At 36.9% G+C, this 22251-nt stretch overlaps 1 protein-coding gene across 1 annotated transcript; it reads left to right on the top strand.

The window, feature by feature from the left end:
• The first annotated feature begins 2551 nt into the window (after positions 1-2551).
• On the top strand, positions 2552-22096 carry DR1 (down-regulator of transcription 1). Its single transcript, XM_047872175.1, has 3 exons — positions 2552-2981; positions 11519-11682; positions 20054-22096. The coding sequence occupies exons 1-3, from the start codon at positions 2762-2764 to the stop codon at positions 20198-20200; spliced, it is 531 nt and encodes a 176-aa protein (XP_047728131.1). The 5' UTR covers positions 2552-2761; the 3' UTR covers positions 20201-22096.
• The last annotated feature ends 155 nt before the right edge of the window (positions 22097-22251 follow it).

Here is a 22251-nt window from a genome sequence, read left to right as displayed (position 1 = left end):
TTAACCAACTGAGCCACCCAGACACCCCTCACACTATTTATATTTAATTAAATTTTCTCTCCAGCTGTATTATGTATGGTTTATTGTTGGTTGAAGATTCCCCAGACCTGATAAAGATTATAATAATGAATACTAACATCTATATTCATTCATCATGTTAAAAGTGCTTTTAATATACAGTCTCATTTGACTTTGAATCCTGTAAGTTATATAATATTTCCATTTCTGGTTGAGGAAATGAGGTTCAGAGACTGACCTGTCTAAAGTAACAAAAAACTGGGACTGTAACCTGGGTCTCTTTACTACACATTTCATGCTTATGCCACCATAGAACCCTGCAGTGATAAACCATTACTGGAATAACAACTTCACATGTGTGCTCTACAGATCTAGTGTCATTTGCCTAGAAGTCTGTATAGCATAAATGTATAAAAAACCATTCACATTAGCATTTTTTTTTTTTTTCAGAAACACCAAGATTTGGGTCAATGACAATGTGGTAACTCTGGGGACATTTTTGCTAGCTAGCTTTTTCAGACTAATAAACTTGGTAAGGACAAGATAAATTTAGACAATATAACTCTTTTAACCAACAGTCAACTGATATACAAAACACTTCATAAAGAGCCAACATGTGAGCCAAGAGTTTCACATTCCTATTTTGAAAAAATTTAAAAACATTGTTTTACCAAAGAAATTCTGTTTTGACTAAACTTAGCACTAAAAAACGAGCATCTATACTTTACAAATTAAAGAACCCACAAATGTACTGGAAAAAATGCTAAATGAAAAATAGTTAAATAAAATCCCCAGGTGCCATATCTAGGGTCTTAAACTGAAATAAAATTTTAGGTGTTTTTTTTTTTAAGGCAAGGGTTTTTTTTGTTTGTTTGGTTTTGGGGTTTTTTTCCTTGTTTTTAAGAGAGAGTGAGCAGGGAAGGGGTAGAATGACAAACTTCAGCAATCTGCAGGCCTGACTGGGGACTGACCTCAGGACCATGAGATCCTGACCTGACCCAAATCAAGAGTGGGACGCTTAACCGGCTGAACCACCCAGAAGACCCTGAAATAAAACGTTATAAGGAAACATTTCAAACAAACCAGTTGCCGTCCAATGTATCAAGAACAGTGTATATGACTGAAGTGCCAAAAGTGATTTAAATGGGATCTTTTACTTTTTAGAAATTGCAACACCCCACTATTTATAACATGGGCTCTTCTTGCAAATGACAAGTATGACACATTTTGTGAAGAACTTGACATGCATTGATACTACAAGTCATCCTGGAGACAAGCAAAAACGAGAGTTGCGTAAAGATACATCAACGTACTTTTCTCTGCCCTCTCCAGAAGCCAACGTGCAATACACCGTTAAAAATGGCTAAATTGGAATCTCTCAACGTGGCTCACTGTACACTATACTCAATTTCCACTACTGTGGATTTTACTTCTAGTTTCTGGTTTAGCTATTAGCAAGCCACTTCTCTGAACGTTTCATTTCCCAAAAAAACAAGAAAATGGGTAAAGGATCATAAAGAGCTTTGATCCGAATAACATCTATTAGACATCATCAAAAGCTTTTCCTCTGGACGATGTACACAGGCCCATGACGTTCTGCTTTCCTCATATCTCATTACAGAACCCAAGCCTCTTTCTTTCATTCCCACTTTGGGCTCCTTAAAGAACAGCAAAGAGAATTCTTATAACATAGCCAGTGCTCCTTTGTCCTCAGGGAAGGCTGGGAGAAGGTTTTGAGGCCTCAGCTGGTTGAAAGATGGTAGAAGCGACCCAGCCTCGCCCCAACCTAAGCCTGCGCCACAGCTCCGGTACCACGACGCGCGCGCGCTCGCCCGGCTACTGTCCCAGTGAAGGGGCGGGATTCCGAGGCGCGTGCCGAGACGACGGCAGGCGGAAGCTGCTGGCGACGAGGACCGTTCCCGCCGGCGCGGGTGGGGGAAGGGCAGCAGCCACACCCGGAAGTCAGTCTGCGAGGGAGGGAGGGGGGACGGGGGGGGCGAGGCTTCCGGTAGCGCAAAGGGTATCGGGAGAGGCTTCCAGCAAACCTTCTTCCTTGGCCTCTGGAGGGACCACCGTTGCCGCGGCTTCGGCTTCCACGATCTGCGTTCGGGCTAAACGGCCACGGCGGCTGCTACTGTCGTTCCCCTTGTGCCCGGCTCTGTCCGTATTCGTTCCCAGGCGGTCGCCACGGTTCCAGCAGCGGCCGCGGCCGACATGTTGTGAGGCGGCGGCGCGGGTGTCTGAAGGATGGTTTGGCAGAGGCGCCGGCAGCGGCTGCTGGCGGCAGCGGCAGCTGGGGCTCCGGCTCTTTAGAGCCAAGCCCGCTGGGTGTCCGCCTGGTACCGCGGCGAGGCCAGTGCCCCTGGATCTTGCCTCTCCTCCGGCGCGGTTGGGGACCGGTTGGGCGACAGCGCCCGCTCCTCTGAGGAGACACGAAGGTGGTTCCCCAGTGCTCAAATTTCCGGACCACCTTTGCTTTCTCCTCTCCGACGTGGGCAGTGCTGTCCCCATTATCTTCAGCCCCCCGACCTCCCTCCCAATCTCGCCCTAAATCTCTCACACACACGGGCGTACCCCACCCTCACGAACCAGCCCCTCCCCACCCCCCCACCCCTCGTTTTCTGCACCCTCTTCGCGCTCCTGGGATCCCACTTTGAGGGCAGCCTTTGAAAAATCTTCGCGGAATAGTGGACCAGAGCTGGGGAGTTTTTAAAAGTCGGGGCGCGCGCGAGAGGGAGATACGATGGCTTCCTCATCTGGCAATGATGATGATCTCACTATACCTAGAGCTGCTATCAATAAGATGATCAAAGAGACTCTCCCCAACGTCCGGGTGGCCAACGATGCCCGGGAGCTGGTGGTGAACTGCTGCACTGAATTCATTCACCTTATATCTTCTGAAGCCAATGAGATTTGCAACAAATCAGAAAAGAAGACCATCTCACCCGAGCATGTCATACAAGGTAAGTGGTGTGTGTGGGGTTTTGTTTGAATGAGGGTGAGGGGCAGCCTGCCAGTCGCGTGACCCGTTCATGTCAAAGCCTTCATTCCTCTCCGGTAATTACGAGTAGACGAAAAAGCCACGCGGGCATGGAGGTAGCCAGTGCCTTCAACTCGCTGTGTAGTATTCTTGTGGTGCTTTTCATCCGGCGAGTACAAGTAAGGATTGCCAGCGTTTAGGTCAGCCTAACGTCCTCCAAAGGTAAAGTAGCAGTCGTCGTCTGTTTACAGCCAGGTAAGCGGAAGCAACAAGAATTTTGCCTGCCTGCCGTTGAACCTAGACATGACAACTGAGCATTTGTCTCCCTAACGTGGAACCTCAGACATGACAACTGAGAAAGGAACCCAAAGTTCTCCCTTGGAAAATGAATTTTCAGACAGGATCTTCCAAGTATGAGTGGAGACAGCACCCCTTCCCCCCCCCCCACCTTTTCACGGATATAGAGGAAAAGATGAATTTTCTGAATGCATGAGTGAAAGAATTCTTAATGTAAACGCGTTTAACGTTGTAAAGTTTGGTGATGTTGAATGAAGAGTGTGTTTTCAGCTTTAAGAGTGGTTCAGCGAGGGGCCCCTGGCTGGCTCAGTTGGTGGAGCATGCAGCTCTTGATCCCAGAGTTTTGAGTTTGAGCCCCACGTAGGGTGTCCGTTTTACTTAAAAAACAAAACAAAACAAAACAAAAAACAATAATAAAAATTAAAATAGTTTAGTGGTCCTACTGTTCATCAAGTTAACAAAACTCTCCAGTTGTATTCTGGAAGAAAAGGGTGGATGATTATCCTTTCTTCCCCTCCTTTCTTTTTCCTCTCTTTCTCAGTTTTTCTTTTATGTAGCTTGCTTTGCTTTATGGAGATAAATTTTTAAAGCTTGGATTGAAAGTGTGTAAGAGATTTTTTTCATGGAACATTTCCCTGTCCTTTCCTGTTGCAATTCCCATTTAGATGCATACACTTAAGCTTTTATTGAGCATTTCTGAAAGTTTGGACAGTTTCCCATCTTGGAAAGGGTTTAGTCCAGTAGTAGGGGTTTGGGGGACCACATTCTGATGGTTTGTTTCAGGCATAGGGAGACATTTACTAGTCATAATGTTTTGGAGCACTTACGTATACTCTTAAGAAAAAGTTGCATTCAATTTAAGGTGATAACTTGCCTTTTATAATAATTAAAATTCTAACAATTTCTTGATTGCTTTTGAAGTCAAAAAATCGTGATGAATTTTAATCGTTTTAGTAGGCAGGCAGGTGTCTACCATTTTATTTTTCATAATTTAACTTTGCAAAGGTGATGTCCCTACTTACTCTGAAGTAGAGAACACATCTCATATTCACCATATCCAATATTTTATTGTCAGTATTGACAAAAGGATTAGATGATTCATTTTTGGTCCTTAATGATGGATGGAAGGTAGATTTTAATGTACTCTGCCATTTCTATTTCAGTCCATGAAGAGAAAAAAAATCCCTGGGAAAAACCGTATTTGATTTTAAAGCTGGGTTGTTTTTTTTTGTTTGTTTGTTTGTTTTTTTAACTTGTGTGGTGTGTGAATACTCTGGTAGGTACAGTGAAAGTCAAGTTCTCTATTTTTCCTCTTGTGTTTTATTTTTACATTGTATGTACATGTTTTAAGTCCTTCATGAGATTATCCAACACAGCTATAATTTCCTTTTACAACTCATAAAAAAGAAAAAGAATGTTTTATCCACATTGCCTTTCTAATGAAAATTTCAAAAGCTTTCTAAAGGATCTGCCTAAACATTTGTTTACAACACAGGAGTGAGGATTGTTCCAAAAGTCTAATAACACATTACAATCTGTCTTCTTGGGTAGTTTATTCTTTTCTAAGATATATTTAGATTTCTGATTGACATGATGGAATAAAAGTGCAGCTGTAGCAAGCAGTATGCTAAATAGCTCAACTTTGGAATATACTAAATTTAAGGTGTGAGTCCAAAAGTTCCAGTGAAAGCATTTTCCTTTGTGTACTGAGGATGATTGATTATTTTTTAAAAAATCATCCACTGACCTGTTACAGTCTTACAAATTTACCCTTTCTTTGGGTAACGTTGTTGTTAAGTGGATAAGAACCTACCATTTTTGCCCCAAATTCCTCCAGTTAGGGGAATACATCTTATACATTTATAATCTCATATTAATTTCATATTGTTTAACCATTTTAAAGAATTTTTGTCTTGAGTGGTTACTTTTTTTTTTTAAAAGAAATCCTCTAAGGTGTGTATTTTTTTTTTAGGTGTTTAAAATGTATCTTTACAGATTAACCCTGGAAAGCTTGCTAAATCATGGTAAATAGGACTTTTTTATGCTTTTCTGTAAGCATTTATTATTTTGGTATATAGGATATATGCAAGTGGAATAATAATGTACATTTAAAGTCATATGAATCTCACATTTGAAGTTCCAATTTTTAGTTTAATAAGGTTTAATGAACTAGATTTTGCTTTAGGACATGTCATTTGTTCACTTCCTACTTTGCTTTACATTGTCAGAGCAAATTAAGCATTTGAGGCTGTTCTGTAAAATGGAAGTTATTAAAGTTGACATAACTTTATTGTTAGTAAATCTTTGAAATAGTTAAACTTTGAAAAAATTATGAAATGTTTTGCTTTTTTTGAATTTAAAAAGGGGACTTGGTATTGAAGATCACAGATGCACAAATAAAGGGGTTCTAAGCTATAAAAGGTGTTCCTTTCATGTCATTGCTGGTTTTTGTGAACACATACTCTTAAATAAGTTTTAACATGTTCTGTTGTATTATGTAAAGAACGGACATTGAGAGTTAAGAACTGCAAGTTCTACACTGGAAAGTCTTTGGCCTTAGGCAAATCTGTTAAAGGTTTCCTCATTTATGTGTAAATAATACTTAATTGTTTCAGGTATTACTTGCAATTACTGAGAATAAGTCAGGGTTGAGAATCTTACATGATATGCTGCAATAAATAATTTTATATTTTTAGAAGTTAGCTTTTCTTAGGCAAGCTTTAAAAAAAAATGTTTATTTGTTTTGAGAGAAAGAGAGAGAGCTCATGGGAGGGGTAGAGGGAAAGGAGAGAGAGAATCCCAAGCAGGCTCTGTGCTGCAGAGCCTGATGCAGGGCTCCATCTCACGAACTGCGAGATAATAACCTGAGCCAAAACGAAGAGTCAGATGCTTAACCCACTGAGCCACCTTAGACACCCCTAAGATGTTTATTCATTTTTGAGAGAGAGAGAAAGAGCACGTGCAGTGGAAGGGCAGAAAGAGACGGAGACATAGAATCTGAAGCAGGCTTCAGGCTCTGAGCTGTCAGCACAGAGCCCAAAGCAAGGCTTGAACCCACGGACCGCAGGATCATGACCTGAGCCAAAGTCAGACGCCCAACCCACTGAGCCACCTAGGTGCCCCTAAATAGTAATTTTTAAAATGCGTAATGTTACTGGTTAAAATATAAAGCTTGAAGTCTGTTATGTTTAACCTTACAGCATAATGCCATTGTAAAGCTGAAGTATAAATAAAGATATTTTAAGTGATTATTTTTTTGAATTTTTAATCTTCTGCCACATTTCCCCCCCACATTTATAACAATAGTTAGTAACTGAAAAAGTCTCTGAGGATTTGCTTCTTCAGCAATGGAGTTGCTCCAGACTATCTCTGTTGAAGGAATTAAAAAAAAATCTAGTCCCTCTCACACTGGTACTTTTGTGAAATACAATAAAAATGGATCACTAGAAAAACAAAATTGAAAAATACATAAAATTTCAATTTTTGTTGTTAGATTCAACAAACTTAAAATTACTCTTGTCAAATTGCTTTGAAGGTTCTTTTTTTTTTCCTCCAGCTTTATTGAGTTATAATTGATATAACATTGTGTAAGGTTAAGGTATACAGCATAATGATTTGATATGTGTATATATTGTGAAATGATACCACAATATGGTTAGTTAACACATCCATCACCCCATGTAGTTAAAATTTTGCCATGAAGGTTCCTAAATGCTTTCTTTGATTTCCATACTTAACTCATCACAGACCATTAGCAGTTCTGGCACAAGTCCATGGACCACAGTTTGAGTAGCTTTGCTCTAAAGCCTAAATAAACCACAGTCTATTTTAGAAAGTGGATGTGAAGTAGTTTTTAAATCAGAGGATCTGAGTGATTGCAGAGTTGTAATAATAGAATGAAAATGATATTGTATTATCTAAATAATCATGCATACTGGTATTTTTTCCAAAGGGACACATTATGTATATGAAATGGGTATTATCACATAATCAAGTTTTTTTCAAGTTAGGATTTTATTATTTAACTTAAAACTGACATATCTTGTTTTTATTTTTCTTCTGCTACCCAACAATTTTGAACACTACTAGGTACCTGGCATGGTGTTAGATAATGGTAAGGGTATAACGATTGATTATATTTGGTTCCTGCTCTGCCCTCAGTCTCTCATTATTGTCCCAGATTCCCAGGGGTAGTAATCCATAGAGGACATAATTAAGGGTCTTCAGAAAGCTTTGCCTGGCTAATGAGCCAAGAAGTCACTTTGGCCTATATCATCCTTTTAATGCATTTTAAGTGAACTACCACCCCCCCACACACTTCCTTTAACATATAAACAAAAGAAAACAAATTTGAGAATGCTATTTTACATATTTTAATATTTTAACGGAAAACCTGTATTACACATTTGAATATGAAGTAATTCACATAAATTCTTGTTATAACAAAATTTTATAGGATTGCATTATTTTTGTAAAATAAGATAAGCCTGTATTATTGTTGCTGGATGGAAGTTTTCACTTTTTTTTTTTTAAAGGGTTTTTTTTTTTTAAGTTTTTTAACATTCGTCGTTTTAAAAAAAGTTTATTTGGGGGGGGGGGGGGCAGAGAGAGAATCCCCTGCCAGCTCCCCGTATCAGCACTGAGCCCAACACAGGGCTCGAACCCACAAAACCATGAACCATACTGTTGAGATCATGACCTGAGCTCATAAAATCAAGAGTCAGATGCTTAACCAACTGAGCCACACGGGGGCCTTAACATCTGTCTTTAAAATTGAAAAATGTGGCAAATATTTTTTTCCCCTAATATACCATGCACTTTTCTGGGTATAGTTTTAAAGTACATGGCAGAGGGGAGCAGACAGGCATCTGAGGAGCAAGTGATGTATGTGTTTTACCAGCAAAAATTTTTCTTTATTTTTTTCTTTTCTGGATTTTACTCTGAGATCCTTGATAGAGCCAGGGCCCTAACAGTCCATTAAGTCTCTTTATACAAACTAGAAAAAGGCACTTCTTCCCTAAAAATCTTTACTACCATCTGCCAGAAAACTGCCGTAATAAACATACAGATCTATGTTTACAGTATGAATGGCCTTCCTTAGATATGGTCCTGTTGTGCACTGAATAACCTGCAAACCCACAATGATGGCCCTGCTTAAGAGTCATTTCCCTTATCCTTTAAGATACTCCTTGTGTAAAATGGAAATGATTATTCCTATATGGTAACAAATGGTGTAAAATATCTCCTTGTTTAGAAAAGACTATTATCTACTTATTCCTGGTAACCATAGTGTATTTAAAATTTGGATTAAAGTCAGTGCAGTTTTAGAAATTAAAATTTATGGCTCTTGCTGTTGAACCATTTAATTGAGAGTACAAATTTGTATATGGCAGCTCTTTGAATAATCTTAAATATTAACCTTGGATTCACTTGCAAATTTTTTTAAAACGGTGTTCTCAACCTTAGATGGTTTTAAAAGTGAGTTTTTAAAATTTTTAACTCAAACTCTCCATGGTTAAAAATAGTTTGGATTGGATTTTTTGATGTTGAGTCTAGTAATTGATGATAATTTGAAGAATTGTCTGCATGGTGTTGATTAATTTTATAAATTTAATATTTTATATTATAAATATATTCATTCAACTTGAATTTAGTGTGATAATGCATAACTGCACATTTATTTATGTCCTGTATACTTATTAGGGTGCTCTTTTAAATGTAAGGGAAAAAATAAAGATGAATAATACATAGTCCAAGTGGTTATGGGAATCTTATGTGCTAGACATTGTGTTAAATGCTGTAGATCACTTGTTGATCCCTATAGTCCTAAAAATAATATCGTGAATATTTTGCTTATTCTGTGGGCCAGCCTCTGTTCTAAGCTCTTTGTTTATATTAATTCATTTATTCTTCACAGTAACCTGATCTGATGAGATACAGGTACTGTTATTCTTGCTTTAGTGGCACAGAGGTGAAGGAACTTATCTAGGCTCACACAGTTCATATGAGGCAGAGCTGGGATCAGTCTCTGGCAGCTGTAGGGCCTGCAGGCTTAACCGCCATACTGCATATGTTTTAGGAAGATACTACGAAATGCTATTCTCAGAGAAGGAAAACTGAAGCTTAGAGATATGAAGCAGTGTATCCAAGGTTATATGAATATATTGACAATCAAATTTCAAATTCTAAGATGTCTATCTGATTTTACAAGGGGGAGATTACTTCTATCTATGAGCATCAGGCAAGTTTACTTAAAGATGGAGTTTGATTTCAGCCTTGAATGCATTACCGTCAGTATGAATGTGGGAAACATTGAGCAGTTAGATTTAGCATATGTAGGGATTTAATGGCAGAAATAAAGCTGGAAATGTAGTAGGGCTAGATCCTAGAGAAATGTGGTATACGCTAAGGAAATACGACTTTCTTCAGAATGTTGGGAGGAAACCACAAGCCATTCTCTTGGTTTCTTTTGGTGTTGTCTCCACCCAATATTATTGAAAATATACTACTATATGCCTTTAAAAAAGAGAAGAAATTGGGGTGCCTGGGTGGCTCAGTCACCTAAGCATCCAACTCTTGATTTAGGCTCAGGCCATGGTCTCAAGGTTCGTAAGATTGAGCCCTGTGTTGGGCTCTGCTCTGACAGTGTGGAGCCTGCTTGGGATTCTTTCTCTCTTTCTCTGCCCTGCCCCTGCTCCTTCTCACTCACACTCTCTCAAAATAAGTAAATAAACATTTAAAAAAAAAAAAGAGAAAAAATAAAAGAAAAACTTTGGCTTCTAACATTGACACCAAATTATCAGTCTGTCAATTCAAGTAAAAAATGTAGGCTGCTTAATCTTCACTTAATTTTCCACTATATCTCCAACTTTTTAGGCCAAGAATTATGTGGTAGTAATTTTGATATTCAGAACTCCAGAGTAATGAATTACTGAAGTTTTTGGGGGAGCAGAGGCAATAAGTTAGTATAATTAAAATTCAAGTAATAGTACTCTGCTTTTTGGCATGAGATTATTTCTAAAGAAGGTTGATGCAAAACAGCTTAATATTTGAAGTAATTAAAGTCATAAATCATTTCAAAATGTCCTTAAAAACCACAGCTTATATGGGAGGGAATGCGTATTTGTAAAGGTGTATTTGGTATTCTCCTTGAAGAGCAAATCCCTGTAGTTGGAATTCGGGGCAGCTTTGCTGAGGGCAGTCTGGTTCATCATAATTGTTGAAAAACTGCAAGAACTGATACACTAAGTTAAATTCATCAATTATATTTTTCACCGTCTATATTTCATCATTGGGTCAGAAAACAAAAATGCCTTTGGGGCACTGGCAATATATAGAAAACTATAAAATACAATTTTAATTACTGTGAGCCAAAAGAAAACTTTATGCTTTGTCTTGATTATAGAAGGCGTTTAGAAGGTGCATTACTATAAATTTTTCTTTCTAAATGTGAAAAAAATAAAGGGAGAGAAAATTGTTAATACTTCTAACCTTATAGTCTTTCTTTATCCCAGTTTTCTGCCACATCAGTTGAAATGTTTTTATAGTGCTTCCTGTTAAGTTTTATTTTCAAGGGAAACTTGTTGGCTGAATATAAATGCTGAATTTCATAAGTTATTTCCACCCGTATTTCTTAAACTTGGCAGTTGGAGTACCTTTGCTAAAAATAGTCTCCTGTTTGGTATATTGTACAAAAGAACTTATCCATTCTTTTATCCCATCCTACTGAAACTTAGAACATATGTTACCAACCTACTTTTTCTAAGCCAAATGGCACAAAATGTTATTAACAAGTAGACTCCAAATACTTGTTTTTTTTGGTATTCTTCTAGAAAGTGACTGAGGTAATGATGTTTGATTTACTGTGAGTGGTATAGGAAAAATGTTTTCTTACCAAAAGCACATGTTCTTACATTGGACTTTGTTTTTTTCCTCTCACAGGAAATGCTTTGGTTTTTAAAAATTAATCAGAAAAGTAAATGCCTGTGCTGTTAAATGTTCCTCAAGTTTTATCTAATTTGTAATATAATAAGAAAGTTGATACAATATTTTGATTTAGTCATTCAAATAATTGCTGTGCAACTATAAAATAGGTAAAATTATTAGAAGACAGAAATCCCCTCCCCTCCAAAAAAAAACCCCAAAAAATCACAAAAGCTCAATCTTCCATAAATGGGGGGAAAGACTAAGTTTTATCACTCTTTCATGTTTTCATTTCCCTAGCACTAGAAAGTTTGGGCTTTGGCTCTTACATCAGTGAAGTAAAAGAAGTCTTACAAGAATGCAAGACTGTAGCATTAAAAAGAAGAAAGGCCAGTTCTCGTTTGGAAAACCTTGGCATTCCTGAAGAAGAGTTATTGAGACAGCAGCAAGAATTATTTGCAAAAGTAAGTAATGCATTATAAATTGTTTTCATCTGAATACTGCCCTGTTTGCTAACAGAAATCATACTGGTTTCTGAAATCATTTCTTAAATCAATATATATATACAGAGGATTTTCTTTCTGTGCCTGGTTGTTTGAGCATAGAGTCTGATGTTTAAATCTAACCAGTTTGACTCTGTTTGGCCAGTTATGTGCTTCATAAAAAAATAAATATTTGCTCATTAAAATTTTTTTTTTTTAAACGGGGTGCTTCAGTGGCTTAGTGAGTCAGGCGTCCCAACTTCAGCTCAGGTCATGATCTCATGGTTTGTGAGTTCCAGCCACACTTCTGGCTCTCTGCTGTCAGCTTAGAGCCTGCTTCAGATCCTCTGTCTCTCTCTCTCTCTCTCTCTCTCTCTCTCTCTGTCTCTCTCTGCCCCTCCCCCACTCTGGTGCACACTGTCTCAAAAGTAAACGTTAAAAAAAACTTTTTTTAAAGTAAATATTTGCAGCAACGTGTTTTCTTTTTTTATTAATTTTTTTTTAATGTTTGGGGCGCCTGGTTGGCTCAGTTGGTTGAGCGCCCGACTTCGGCTCAGGTCATGATCTCATGGTCTGTGAGTTCGAGCCCTGCGTCAGGCTCTGTGCTGACAGCTCAGAGCCTGGAGTCTGCTTCGGATTCTGTGTCTTCCTCTTTCTCTGCCCTTCCCCCACTCATGCTCTGTTTCTCTCTCTCTCTCTCTCTCTCTCTCAAAAATAAACATTAAGAAAAAAATTAAAAAAAAATTTTTTAATGTTTATTTATTTTTGAGAGAGAGAGAGAGAGACAGAGCATGAGTGGAGAAGAGAGGGCGGAAGACACAGACACTGAAGCAGGCTGCAGCTTCTAAGCTGTCAGCACAGATGTGGGGTTCGAACTTGAACCGTGAGATCATGACCTGAGCCGAAGTCGGACACTCAACCAATTGAGCCACCCAGGCGCCCCTTTTTTAAATTTTTTTAATGTTTATTTTTGAGAGAGAGAGGGAGACAGAGTGCAAGCAGGGGAGGGGCAAAGAGAGAGGGAGGCATGGAATCTGAAGGAGACACCAGGCTCTCAACTGTCAGCATAGAGCCCAGTGTAGGGGTCGAACCCACCGACCATGAGATCATGACCTGAGCTGAAGTTGAACGCTTAACCAACTGAGCGACCCAGGTGCTCCAGCAACAATTGGTTTTCCAAGGAGAACAACTCCAAAATAACTACTGATTTTACTTTGAGTTTTTTATTTTTTTGTCCAGACAGAACAACCAGTTAAAAGCATGACAAGTATACGTAAACATTCTTAAGATTTAAAATGATGGGCTGGTGAGAAAATACTGTATCAAATTTTATAATGAGTGGTATATAAGGAAAATTTAATAAACATCTATTTTATAGTTAAATTAGGTTTTTAATGTACCTTTAAAACAAACATACTAATCTTAAAAAATTCCTTCCCTCTTTCCTTCCTCCCTCCCTCCTTTCCTCCCTTTCTTATTAAAACTCTAATTTCCAGTCTGTGAAGGATTAGTACTAATATTCCTCTCTTTAAAATAAAAAAAGGAGAAGATGAAGTTCTTATTATTCTAAGTTTTGGCCTCTCATTTCAAATTAGATTGTAAGGCAGTTTTGGTTGAAGAGATGAGATTTCCTACCAGTTACTGTAGTTACCATTAGAACTGGGAAGTATCACTTTTGGTAATCTCTTTCAGACTAGCCCTATACCTGATCTCTTTGTAGTCATAATAACTTAAGTAGTCATAAGTTTGAATCAAAAAGCATTTGAATTTTAAGTGTTATCAAGCACTAGACATCAGAATACCATTCAAACTAATAAAAATAAAAGTTTACTAACATTTATTGAGTTCTAATCATGTGTTAATCATGTTGCCAAATAATTTACCTGTATTTTTTTAAATCCTCACAACAACCTACAAGATCGGTACTAAGGAGGTACTAAAAGCTTTTGAAACAGGTGTGAATACAAGTAAACACTTTATAATCCATATGAATATGAGATAACAGACTGATGATTAAAAAAACATTAGTGGCTATTATTTATTAACTCTCTGCTATTGCAGATCACCTAGAGAGTGCCAAATTAGATATTTGATAAAAGGAAAAAGATGCTCTATTACTTTACATACTCTGCAGTTTTTATAAATATAAATAAATAAATGTGAATTTTATTATACTCATTTACACGTTAAGAAACAGACTCAGGGGCGCCTGGGTGGCGCAGTCGGCTAAGCGTCCGACTTCAGCCAGGTCACGATCTCGCGGTCCGTGAGTTCGAGCCCCGCGTCAGGCTCTGGGCTGATGGCTCGGAGCCTGGAGCCTGTTTCTGATTCTGTGTCTCCCTCTCTCTGCCCCTCCCCCGTTCATGCTCTGTCTCTCTCTGTCCCAAAAATAAATAAACGTTGAAAAAAAAAATTAAAAAAAAAAAAAAAAAAAAAAGAAACAGACTCAGATGGAGAAAGAAACTTGCATGAGATCATTCATTCATTTGTTCTACAGATGTTTACTGAAGTCCTCACTACTTATCAGATATAGTGCTAAATGCTAGGCTTATAATAGTATACGAAAGAGACATGGTTCTTATTATGATGGAACTTAGTTTACTGGGAAGGATTGAGTTAAACAAATAAAACAGGTTAAGTTCATATAGTTAGGAAGTGTTGTAGTCTAAATTCAGACTCGAGTCTCCTGACCCCTAGACATGTGCTGTTTCTACATTACTATGCTAATGTTCTAGCCACCATTTTGTCTACTTACACTTATTTTAGAACTTTTAAGTGGAACATGATGGCTTTATCCTTTCCAGGGCAAAAAGAAGAATGAAAGAAATAATTGCCCACCAAATCTGTCTTTACCTTTCTATCCTTGTCATTTGTTATTTCCTCTTCCTTATCTTCCTTCATTCTTGCCTTCATCTATGGGTGAGGATCCCTTAATATTTCTTTGCTCTTGTGAGGAAAATCAAGAGAGAGGTAAAATTATAGCACCTGTCTAGTACTTCTTCCTTAAAGCACAAAGCACTTAAGTCCTAAATGTGGTAAGTAAATATAACAGCTTTTTTATCAGTTTGATTTCATTTCACCTTTTAGACTTTATTTTAAATACTAACACAATAGCATCTTCATTTGAAGCAGTCTTTCAACTGCTAGCAACAAAATGTGGAAAGGGGGAACCATTAATATATTGAAGTTAAGATTAACTGTAAATTACAAATGAGTTATTTTAGTATTTGGGTGGGGAGGAGAGTCTAAAACATAATGAAAATCTCCAAAAGAAGAAATTAATTAGGAAGTATACACTTACTGTCTTTCACACTCCCATTTTATTTTTTTTTTTTTTTTTAAATTTTTTTTTTCAACGTTTATTTATTTTTGGGACAGAGAGAGACAGAGCATGAACGGGGGAGGGGCAGAGAGAGAGGGAGACACAGAATCCGAAACAGGCTCCAGGCTCCGAGCCATCAGCCCAGAGCCTGACGCGGGGCTCAAACTCACGGACCGCGAGATCGTGACCTGGCTGAAGTCGGACACTTAACCGACTGCGCCACCCAGGCGCCCCTCACACTCCCATTTTAAAAGAAAAATACTTGAGGTAGGTTGGGTAAGAGGCAAGAGAGAAAAAAATTAGAAAAAGTACTGCTGAAAATTTTAATTTATGAAAATAAAATTTATCAATCAACATAGACTTTAAAGGCACAGGAATGTTTTTATGTTTAGACAGAGAAATATGTTTGCTAATATGGGTACTTAAAAGTTAAATTTTTTAAAAAATCTTTTATTTATTTTTGAGAGACGGAGAGAGACAGAGCCTGAGTGGGGAGGGGCAGAGAGAGAGGGAGACACAGAATCTGAAGCAGGCTCCAGGCTCTGAGTTGTCAGCACAGAGCACGACGTGGGGCTCGAACTCACGAAACATGAGATCATGACCTGAGCCGAAGTCGGATGCTTAACTGACTGAGCCACCCAGGCGCCCCAAAAGTCAGTTAAATTTTAATTGTAACCAGTACATGTCTTTGTAGATTACTGAATAAACTATGAGATCAAGCAGCTTTTGCAATAAAATCTGTGTAGAGACTTGAAACTGAGGTTTTTTTTTTTTCCTGTGCCACGAAATTATACCTGTATATGATTGATTAAGTCACAGAGTAAATATTCTTAAGTTTATTAAATTCACATGTTTGGTTTGCCCTACAATTTTCTTATGAATTCTTAAAATGTTTTTCATGAAGCATTCTTAGTCTTTTTTACACTCCGGGTATTCCTGCCGTAAAGGTAAATATGACTGTGTGTTAAAATAACTATTTTTCATACTTTTTAAGTAAAAATAGATGCAATTAGTTATTAGAATATCTGGTTTCTGATTTCCTAAACAAAAAAAGTTTTTGTCTTTTAGGAGAGGTATGATATAGGTACACTGACAACTGTAATATGAGGCTATCTACTTTCATGAGGAAAATATAAAGAGTTCCCAAGTATAGAGACATTACATTAGATTTTGGCAGTGTAAGAGTGTGCCAGTTATTTCGCATGTGAGTGCTAATACAAATTTAAACCCAAGCAGATCTCATCACATGTTACCTTATGAATGTTGACATTGGAATACCTTACCTGTAGTATAATATCAGTTCTGGACTGAAAAGTTGAGGAAGAAACTTAATTTTCTTTTTTGCATAACTCAGAAAAACAGCTTGTATGCAGTTTACTTGTTGACCTCAGCAGATGACCTAAGCTGATAGTGTTAATTCAGATTTAAGAAATTATTGGAATCTTGGTTTGCATAGATTCATGATCGATCTACATGCAATACTAACTAAATTAGATAGCTTTTACATTTTCACATGTGTACATAGGCCTTCTGCACTCTTTCCAACACCCATTAGTTATTGAACTTTGTAAACTGGCATTGAGATATATAGTATTTTGTTGTACCAGTTTCATAAATGGTTTATAGCACAGTATGTGTGGGTTTGAGACATACCAAGGGTTAGTTTCTCAAGGTTCTTGTTGTGCTTACTGTAGTAGCATTTGATGGAGGATCTCTTATATACATTTGTGGTAGATGAAAAAAAATTATATTGCAAATCCTTTCTTTTTTTTTTTTTAAAGCTTAAACCATATAGTAAGTTTTGGTCCAAGTTGAGTAGGATAAGTTAAACTTATATTGCATTCTGTTAACCAGTATAAATATATTTTTGCAAATCAAAATCACAAGATGTTACTTATAAATATGTTAATTGGGGAGATTTCATCAAGTGAAATGAAATAATAAAATACAATACTAGGAAAAAAAAAATTTTTGTAAGCATAGTTGTGTTGAAATAAAGTTTTCAAAAGAAAAAAAAAGCATGCACCAGTAACTAAACAATTTTCTTAGCCTGAAACCCACCTTTCTGTGCTTTGATTTGTGATCAAGCCTAGTACTCTATAAACCACATTTCTGCTTTTCTATTGGACTTCATTGGACTCTGCTTCCAGTAGGGGGTTCTGGAGGGAGATTGCCAGGCTAGAGGAGGAAGGCAGCACTTGGGCTCCTTTCTTTTACTTCCTATTAGCTTCAGGTTCCTTTGAGCAACCTACCAATGCATCTTTACTCTGGCTGCATCAATTTTTTTTTCCTGTGGCAGGAACGGAATCCAGCGTATAGTTTCTTTACAGAACCAGCATAAACATTCATCATTTTCCTCCAGGGTGTGAGTCTCAAACCTTGGGCCCTCTATCAAGCTCAGAGATGCTTTTACCAGCCAATCTATGCCAGTTCTTCAGAGGTCTGAGTTTCAGTTCCATGGATTGTTCTTTTAAGCTTCTTAAAAATTAAGTTTTAAAAATTCCAGCCTCTTCCTTTATTCCCTCAGTTTTAGGATTGGTGGCTGCTTTTGGTAGTTACCAGTTGTGTAATATCTAAGTGTTCTTTTCATGCCTTTTCAGTGACCTAGTTACCAACTTTATACTTGGTTAACAATCCTTTATATTGCATTCTTTCTATTCCCCTAACTAATGTGACTTCTATCTCCTGATTAGGTCCTGAATGATACAGTTAGGACTTAGGAAAAAAATGGAGAAAATGATACTTCAGTTTGACTTGAAGAGTAGAACTTCAGTAGGTGAAAATTAGGAAATTTCAAATAGAATGACTATCAGCATGAGTTAAGGTAGTGAAAATGGGAGGGTATGGTGTATTGGGGAAGCATTTTAAGTTTTAGGGTTTTTTTTGGAGTACCAAGTATGTATTACAATTGGGAGATAGGTTGGGGCAGGCAGTAATTTGGAGGACCTTGAACTCTAGGTTGAGAAATTGGACTTAATTGGGTAACAGATGATTTTTTTTTTAAAGTATAATAATGACCTGATTAGAATTTTCCTCTAGAAATGATTGGATAATAAATTCAAGAGAGATTATTAAGAAAAGTTAGGAATGTACGTGGTAAAATCTTAATGTTAGAGTTATACTGAGCATTACTGTTTCCCACAAAACATGCTTTCAGAAAATACTGGAGGACTGTGTGTTGGGAATGTAACAAGGAGTATGAAAATAGTCTATTCTCAAGTCTAGTGGGAAAAAAGATACATACTCAGATAATTTGAGAACAAAGTAAATAGGTATGGGAATGCATAGAGAATTTTGGCATATGAAACAAAGTGCACAGTATGATCTAGATGGCCAAGAAAGACTAATTTCTGTTTTAATAGATAACTAGGAATTGGCTCTGCATAAAGGAGGGTGGCGTGGTGAGTGTGAGTCAGGCTTAAAGGACAATTCTGAGAAAAGGCAGAAAGGGAAACAGCATTGTTTTGGTAGATTCCAATGGAATTTATATGATCTTTTCAAGAACAGATTGATTTTTTCCTTCTTGATGTGGTTTTTCTGCTAATGAATTAAATTAGCTGTTGCAACATTGCTTGTAACGTTTATGTGCGTATCTTGGTTTCTAAAATTCTGTGATGGTTTTTAGAGAGGATATATCAAATGAATGGATTTTAACTATCTCACTTAAATTCAGTCCTGGATAAGTGCCTTTTCTCTAGTGGGTATATGGGAAGGGTGTGTGTGTGTGTGTGTGTGTGTGTGTGTGTGTGTGTGTGTGTACCCATGTGTGTTTATTTAGGGGAGAGGGACAGAGGAGAAATGTATGTATAGGGTAGGGAACTGTGATAGAAACTCAAACATCAAAATAGCTATTATACTCATGTATAGTACTTTTTCTTAAGAGTTAGGGGTACTATACTAGACAACTTTTAAATCATAGAAATAATTTTTAGATTGAAAAATGTTTACATCTGGGGTGCCTGGGTGGCTCAGTCGCTTGATCATCCAACTTCGGCTCAGGTCAGGTCTCGTGGTTCATGAATTTGAGCCCTGCATCAGGCTCTGTGCTGACAGCAAAGAGCCTGGAGCCTGCTTCAGATTCTGTGTCTCCCTCTCTCTGCCCCTCGCCCACTTGTGTTCTGTTTCTCTAATTCTCTCAAGAATAAATAATAAACATTAAAAAAAAAAAACATTAAAAAAATGTTTGCATCTAAATTGTAAGTTGAGAGGACAAAAGAATCAATTGAAAAAAAGGTAGAGAGAGGGGCTCCTGGGTGGCTCAGTTGGTTAAGCATCTGACTTCAGTTTGGGTCATGATCTCGTTCATGGGTTAGAGTCCTGTGTCAGGCTCTGTGCTGACAGCTCTGAGCATGGAGCCTGCTTCAGATTCTGTGTCTCCCTCTCTCTCTGCCCCTCCCCTGTTCACACTCTATCTCTGTGTCTCTCAAAAGTGAATAAATGTAGGGGTGCCTGGGTGGCTCAGTCGGTTAAGTGGCCAAGTTCGGCTCAGGTCATGATCTTGTGGCCCCACATCGGACTCTGCTGACAGCTTGGAGCCTGGAGCCTACTTCTGTTTTTGTGTCTCCCTCTCTCTCCCCCTCCCTTATTCGTGCTCTCTCCCTGCCTTTCAAAAATGAATAAATGGTAATAAAGAAAGAAAGAAAGAAAGAATAAATGTTAAAAAAAAAAAAAAAAAAAAAAAAAGAAAGAGGGAAACTGGGAAAGGAACCAAAGAGAGAACATTATGATTTTTGTACCAGCTTTTTCAATTTCAGTTGAACCAAAGGTCATAAAATTATGTGGCATAAAAGGACTGTCTATAAGAGAACCGAGTTTTGGAAACTGTCCTTAGTTGATAGAGAAGCAGTTGTCTAACTGTATTTCCTTATAGAGTTCATGTTTTCCAGATGTATAACAGTTATTTAGTGGTTGGAAAATATCCAAATTTGATAATAACTAAGTCTGTAATTGGCTTAATCTATACTTAACCAAAGTGTGTATGTTGTGAGTTTTAAAAAAATTATTACTTGTTTTTATGTTTTTGGTGTTTAGGCTAGACAGCAACAAGCAGAATTGGCCCAGCAGGAATGGCTTCAAATGCAGCAGGCTGCCCAACAAGCACAGCTTGCTGCTGCCACAGCCAGCGCATCTAACCAGGCTGGATCTTCTCAGGATGAAGAAGATGATGATGATATCTGAAATTTACCAGCTGAGTTTCTATTTCCTCTATAAATGTTTTTCCCTGCACAAGAAAACAGTGAAAGAAATGCTTATCTGTAATTTTGTATGCATCTTGGTGGACTTGCCATTGGTATTCTAGGGATGTCTGCTGTTAAGTTTCATCTATTGTGTGCTATTCATGTAAAAACTGTCTCTTTGAACTATTGAAAATTTAAGATTCAGTATAATATCAATTTTGAATTTTTAATGGTGTTTATGAAATTTTAGATAGCAGTGAGTCCTTTATTTGATCAATAAACAGTGTTACAGAAAACGTCAAGTTTATAAAAATACAGTGAAATTTATACAGAAACTCTAAATCTGCATTTGCATTTCCTCTGCCCTTTTAACTAGACTAAAAATTGGGAATTTTAAATTATTGGGGGGAGGGTGTTGTGTAATGCAGTAGATGTTAGATCAGGATGGTGAAAAAACAAAGAGTTCGGTTTTGTAGTATCTGAATTTTTTGTCTTTTAAAATGAGTGTATATATATATAGGCAATAAATATATATGCTCAGATAAATATGCTTGTTTAAAAAAATCTCAAAATGACATCCAAAAACTTAGGAAGGAGTATGTTCAATAGTAGTTCTATGAGTTCGGTGGGTTATGTTTTTGATTTTGTTTTTCTTTTATGTAGAGGTAAAAACTACAGTTTTATTATGGCATAATTCATCTTGAGCTATGCTATTACATTTCAAAGACTGCCCAATTTTGAGGACTGTCACGATTCTTACTATTTCACTCCAATAATTGTTAATAGTATTACTTGCTTAGTCCATCCATCTTTATTGGAACTTGTGAAACAATTGCTTAGGTTCCATTGGTTTAATGGAGATTCATGAATATCAAACCTTTGCTGGGGGAAAGAAATGAAAGTTAATAAGCATGCTTACTATAAAAGAGGGATTTTTTTGTAATTTAACTGATAGTTTACTTATTGTTTGTTTTTAGCATTACTTTTACATTTTCTTGACTAGATGGCCTAGAGTGTCCAGTGCTTCCTTTTGAAATGGCATCATTATCTCCATCATAATTGAGTGATAGCTTTAAAAATGATTGGTTTTATTTTGTTTAAGAAAGCATGTCATAACTGATCAGCCCTATATGAAACATAAATAGTTTCAACCTACTCATTAAAAGGGAGAAGCTTTAATTTGGTTCCACTAAATAAAGTATGGTAGTGATTTTTATAGGAATCCAGTGTATTGAAGAAATGGCATATTGTTTGTACTTTGGAAACAGAATGGAAAAGCCACTTTAAGATAGTATAAAGTAATCTAAATTCCTATGTCAGTTGCCAAATCATTTAAATTTGTATATTCACCAAGTCCAAGGATAAATTGTGGTTGCTGGGATTCAGTTTTAATTGGAGAGCTAAATAAGTAAAGTTTATAAGTATTAGATTTCTTAAAGGTCTTATTTTGCAGTTTTAGAAAAAGTGAAATATTAGCATACGTTTATTAAATACACTTCCCCCATGCCATGAAAAGGTTAATTTTGCTGAATGTTTTAAGTTGAAGTTGATATTGTATCCATGAAGTGCTTTGGACAAGATAGAAGGGGTTGTTTTTTTAAAAGTTTAAGTACCAAAGGTAGTCTAGTCTAAGAAATAATAAGTTAATAAGTGTTGGCTTTTCTAATTTGTACTGTAACATCCTTATTCTTTCTATTTTAAGTATATCTGTTTCTTAAGTAAACAACTTAGATATTTTTCCACTTTTTTTTCCCTGATGCAGAGTTCAGGTTAATTAATATTTTACTGCATCTGATAATGTATTATATGTTTGAAGCCTAGTGACTTTTCATTTTGACATTCTTGTGATTTCATATGCTGTATTCTTCAAGCAATAAAATCTGATGTGTTTTATAAATTGTTTTTATATTTAATAATCTACACAGATTGACAGCAGGAGATTGCTATTACTAACATTTTTAGTAGTTTCGAGAATCTTAGGCCCAACATTTTGATCATTTAGTATTTAATACCTGACTTTCTCCTTTGTTTATTGTTATTTCAGAAAATGTG

Source organism: Prionailurus viverrinus, chromosome C1 (genome assembly GCF_022837055.1).
Source record: "Prionailurus viverrinus isolate Anna chromosome C1, UM_Priviv_1.0, whole genome shotgun sequence".
In the NCBI taxonomy this organism is placed as follows: domain Eukaryota; kingdom Metazoa; phylum Chordata; class Mammalia; order Carnivora; family Felidae; genus Prionailurus; species Prionailurus viverrinus.
The sequence above is the reverse complement of the archived record's forward strand: the minus strand, read 5'-3'. Positions and strand labels throughout refer to the sequence as shown.